Genomic DNA, 5,481 nt, shown 5'->3' with positions numbered 1-5,481 from the left:
TATTTGTTGAAATACATAATGTAATTAGAAAACTTATTTAAATCTTGTAAGAGTTATTATATTTTCATAACTCGCATTATATAGTTTTTTTTTGAAAATATATTCAAAATAAATTTTTAATTTAAATTTAAAAATAATCTATTTTCATAAAAATTAAATGATATAATTGTATATAAATAATATAATATTATACAATAATAATTATACATAATACATTTAAATATTTATTTGTGATATATAAAATAAATTCAAAAAACTTATCAAAATAAATAGTTATATTATAAAATAATGAGATAAATTATTGTAGTTATTATTGTTAGTTTGTAATGAAAAATATAATATCAATCTTTATTTTATCTTATTTTTATAAATACAATTAATACTAATACTATAGTATATAATGTATATTAAATAAAATTATATATACAAAAACTAAAAACTATTATATATTTATACATATATCTAAAATATTATGCATATAATTAATAATTTATATGTAAAATTAAATAAAAACATACTAAGACTAATTATAATATACAAGTTAGGTTAAATTTAAAATTAAACAAAATCCAAAATCCAAAAGTGTCTAAAACAATATTTCTGAACTTTTGAAAGTGCTGGCAGCAAAGTAATAAAAAAACTAAAATTCTGTTTTGGACTTCCATTAGCTCCGTTAGTGCATCCACTGGCTAGCATGGACTGAGTTTGGAATGGATCTCTACCAGAATATGGACGAATGGGCAGTCTTTTGATTGCATGCAAAATAAAAAAATCTACAAAATACAGAAGGAATAAGTACAATATGTATGTATGGGCTTGGGTGGCATGGCATACCCAGCCAGTCGAAATAACTTGCTGGGTAGTCGTTGCCTATTTCATGTGCCACTTAGGTTAATAGGTGTGTATAGGGACACGTCCTAATATTTTAGAAGGTATATAATAAGAATTTAGAACCCTCTTTATATATATATATATATCAAGTGCCATTACAAGGAGAATGAAACTTAGATTATATATCATAGAAATTTTGAACATCAAAATAATTCAGAGATCTGATTAAAACTCAAAAATTATAGTTCAATTCCTAACCTTAATTCTAATTCTAATTCTAATTCTAACAATAAATCTAACTCTCACCTTAATCCTAATCATGATATAAACCCTAACCCTTTCCATAATCTCAATCCTAATCTTTAAACTAATCTTAATCCCAATCCTAAAACTAATCCTAATCATACCCTAATCCTAAAACTAACACTAAAACCTCTTCGTAGTATAATCTTAACCATAATCCTTAATGCTAAACCATGACCCTAGCTCTAACCCTAATAAAACCCTAATCCTAACTAGAATCATAGATCCTAAATGCTAAACCCTGATCTTAAGCTTGATTGCTAAACCTTAATTCTAAATACCAGCCTAAATCCTAAAACTTAGGCTAAACCATAAACCTAAATGGTAAACCCTGGACCTAAATGCTAACCCCTAAATTGTAATTGTTACATCAACCCTAAATATAACCATAAACCTAATCATGTCATGCATATAAACCTTTGTCCCAATCTTAACCCTATTAGTAACCATGATATAAAATATAACCCTACGCCCTAAATCATAACCCTAATCAAAACTCCAACCCTAACCATAATACTAACTATGATGTGAACCCTAACCCTGATGATAATCCTAAGTCCACCCTAACCAAAATGCAACCCTAACCATAATACTAACCATCATCTAAATCCTCACTTTTATCGTAACCCTAAACATAACCTTGAGCTAAATGCTAAACTCAAAATCCTAACATGAACCCTCAAGATAATCATAACCTAAACCATACAATGGACTTTAACCTTTATCCCAATCCTAAGCTCCAATTTTAACCAGTATCAAAATCCCACCCTTAACCATAATACTAATCATGATGTACACCCTAACTCTGATGATAATGCTATTCCTAAGCCCTAATCCAAATCTGAAACAAAACCTCAACCTTAACCACAATACTAACCATAATCTAAACCCCCACTTTAACCATAATCCTAAGGCTAACCCTAATATTAACTCTAACTCTAACCCAATATTATTTACCATAATCAATAGCCTAATCCAACCATAGTTGTATCTACAGTGTACCGTTAGCTTAACCATAATCTTAACCTTTAACTTTATATGCTAATCCTTACCCTAACCCTAAACCTTTATCATAATCATAACTACATATAATTTAGCCATTACTATTAATCCTACATCTTAACACTTTCCATGATCTTAAACTAACCTTAACCCCAATGCTATGTGTAACACTACCACATTAAAAAGAGTCCAATACGAACTCGAACTATAACCCTACATATAACACTACCTATCATACTAATCCTGAGTCTAAAACCTACATCATAACCTTAACCATACCATGCACCTTAATATAACATTCTCTCTAATCTTATCCCTAATCACATTTCTCACCATTTATCTACCCTTAAAGATATAAACATATTACTATACACCATGACACCAAACCTAAAATCCTACCATGACACCAAACCTAAAATCCTTTTAACTTAAACCCATCCTAGCCAAAATTAAATCCTTTTATGTTACACCGATAGCACACTTAATTTTAAAAAAATTCCAAAATTAAATCCAATTAAATACCATATTTACAAAACCTTTTCCTTATTATTTTTTCTCTCAAAAAGTGAGTCCACTCAATCCCCTCGATCCCCGTGAATAAATGAACCTTTTGTCAAAGACTGATCCGAGACAAAATCCCCTAGTTAATCCCGTTAACTCATTGAATATACCTCCGTTCCCACAACCAAACCCCACTGGCCGTCGCGGTATTCTCCGCGGAATGTTCTCCCTGCTCTGCATTCCTAGTTAAACGTAAACTGTTATATCTTCAACACAGAGAAAAAAATGGCCCTCAACAATGGCTGGTTTGCTGAAAAGCGCTATCTTGTGAATCCTAAGAATTTGAGGTTCACCCACGCTGATATCAAATTTGCTTTCACTGATCCCAGGCACCCTTCTGTTAGAGAAACTGCTTCTCTGTTACGCTACGGCCGCTTGAACCCTAATGTCTTTGCTCCTCTGCATGTCTGCATTGATGAACAGGGCAATATCTGGTCTGATAACAACCGCCGCCTCTTTGCCCTAAGGCATGCCGGCATTGATTCAATAGCTGTCGTCTTTGATGGCACTCGATGCCCTACAAAACCTTCGTTGAGAAGTAAGTTGAGCGATCCAGACTTCATGCCCAAGATCAGAGCCGAAGCACCCAGGGTTCAAACCCCACCGCCGCCCACTTCTGCCCGGAATGTTTATCAAATTCAAAAGGAGCCGGAGCTTTCACTCGCAGGTTCTATTTCTGATGGTTATTTGAACAGGCAGCCGTATAACAGCCACGAGGACGAAGAGGAGGAAGATGAGCTTGGGGCTATGTTCTCCCAGCTTGCTATTAATGGATCTACTTCCACATACTCCAGTCACGGAGAATCGGCATCTTCAAAACAATGGGGAAGAGTGGATCCTGATGATTCTGCCTTTATGCCCAGCAGCGTCAGAGGAGGGTCGGGGTTTCGAATCACAAAGCCAGAGGATGTGGTTTTTATGCCTACCATTTTAGGTCATTATGAATCGGGGGTTCAAACCCCACCGCCGCCCTCTTCTGGGCGAAATGTGGAAAATGAGAGTTCTGAACGGAATGCTCTTCAACATGAAGATGACGATGAAGATGAAGGCAATGGGGTTGAGCCCTGTCTTTCCCCTTTTAACCTTTACCACGATTACGATTACGAATTGTATTGGTAGAGCTAACACTCTTTATTCTCGATTTACAATTCTGAATTCCATACTCCTTTTTTGTGGATCGAATCATCCCAAATTGGTGCCGCCAATGGTGCTCAACCTATCAGAGTCGTGGGTAGTTTTGAATTATTAGAGCCGTTTTGAATTGTGTTTCTTTAATTCTTTTTAAAGCACTATTTAGCTGTTTATAACTTTCTTTTGACATGTTTCTTTGAATTTTTAACTGTAGGCAGAATTTTCCATACGACTATGACAAACGTTCTCTGCAAAAATCCTCACTGTAGTAATTCAAGGAATAATAGTTCATTGTAATTTCGGGTTGAACTAAAGTTCTCCTTTGTATAATTATTCATTCATTTTGTATTCTGAATGTGATCAATTAAATTTCATTCTCCATGTACTATTTTATATCTGGGTGGTTTTTATTCCCTCCCTTTGCTAGATTCCTACCGTCATTTCTATTGACAACTATAAATTTCTATATTAACCAAGTAGCTGCAGGTTTGATATAGACTTTGGACTATGCATGAACTGAAATAATGTTTTGAGAAACTAGCTCCGTTTGAAAGAATTCCATCATGTGAAAAACAAGGAAATTTTTTTTTATTAGGTATTCTGTAGGAATTTTTTATTCTTCTCTGGCAAAGTAAACAAAATGTATCTTTCTTTTGACCCCTTCCATCTCAGTAAAGATTATTTTGAATTGAAATGTGACAGTAGTGGTATTTTGAGGTGAGGGGATTAGAAGCTGTAAATAATTATTTGTTTCAAACTCCTCCCTTGGCGGTAGAAGTTCCATAGTATTTAACACGTGGAATGCTGTTTTCGTTTTTAAGAAGATAGATGTTGTATTTTGGGTATTTGACCACATTGCTATGCTTTCTACCTACATTACACCACTTTCTAGTATTGTTTTTGTATCGAATAACAATTTGTTAAATCTAAAATCAACGAAAATTGTTTCCTTTTAAAACATATAAATACCTGTTACACAATTATTATTTTTCGCTGCTAAGCTAAATCAGGTAGAGCTTCTGTGATTTATAGACCTGCAAAATAGAGGGTTCTACAAACTGCTGAACCAAAAAATTATATTTTTGGGGAAACAGTCGGAAGCTTCCAGCCGAGAAAGTAAGAAACTTTTAGAAACTTCCAGAATGAAGCTGGTTGTTCTAATGTTAAAAAATCTGATTTTTTTTGAATCGTAATTTATTTTTCTGATAGCTGCAACCAATCAAAAAAAATGAGAATTAGTATTTTTAAATTATGAAAAATAAGTACTAATATTTAACTATTGTAATGTTGTAGTAAGAGTGTTGCTGTCATGGAAATAAGGATGAAATGGGTGGAGATTTTATTTCGCAGTGGGTTTTGTCTTTATGAGCTGTAAAAGGGATAAGACAAATAGATATGCTTTTTCCCATTGCTAAGGTGATGGGTATGATGTTTGAGAGGATTTTTTCTTTACAATTCTGTGTCTTTATGAGTCTTTTCAGTTCCTACCACGGGCAAAGAACTATTGCCAAGTGTTTCCTTAAAACAGTGATTAAACTGAACCTTGGCAGTCAATAATTAACTCACTCTTTTCAAAACATTAATTAGTGCAAGGTTTTAGTCGATTTTAATTACGAGTTGTTTTATTTTATATATGTTCATAAGTACTTTGCA

The 5,481-nt window shown here is 33.3% G+C and overlaps 1 protein-coding gene across 1 annotated transcript; it reads left to right on the top strand.

Annotated features, from left to right (window-relative positions):
- The first annotated feature begins 2,773 nt into the window (after positions 1-2,773).
- Positions 2,774-4,209, top strand: LOC149580426 (uncharacterized). The gene is made up of 2 exons (XM_089790849.1): positions 2,774-3,812; positions 4,043-4,209. The coding sequence occupies exons 1-2, from the start codon at positions 2,923-2,925 to the stop codon at positions 4,095-4,097; spliced, it is 945 nt and encodes a 314-aa protein (XP_089646975.1). The 5' UTR covers positions 2,774-2,922; the 3' UTR covers positions 4,098-4,209.
- The last annotated feature ends 1,272 nt before the right edge of the window (positions 4,210-5,481 follow it).

Source organism: Cupressus sempervirens, chromosome 1 (genome assembly GCF_028749045.1).
Source record: "Cupressus sempervirens isolate cs-2001-9-10 chromosome 1, ASM2874904v1, whole genome shotgun sequence".
In the NCBI taxonomy this organism is placed as follows: domain Eukaryota; kingdom Viridiplantae; phylum Streptophyta; class Pinopsida; order Cupressales; family Cupressaceae; genus Cupressus; species Cupressus sempervirens.
Note: the sequence above shows the minus strand (reverse complement) of the source record. Positions and strands in the feature narration are given on the sequence as shown.

Excerpts from the sequence above, each read along its gene's own strand:
- LOC149580426 (XM_089790849.1), top strand. The coding sequence starts at position 2,923 with ATGGCCCTCAACAATGGCTGGTTTGCTGAAAAGCGCTATCTTGTGAAT. Across the intron at positions 3,813-4,042 it reads TACGATTACGAATTGTATTG|GCAGAATTTTCCATACGACT; the intron begins GTAGAGCTAACA and ends TTTTAACTGTAG.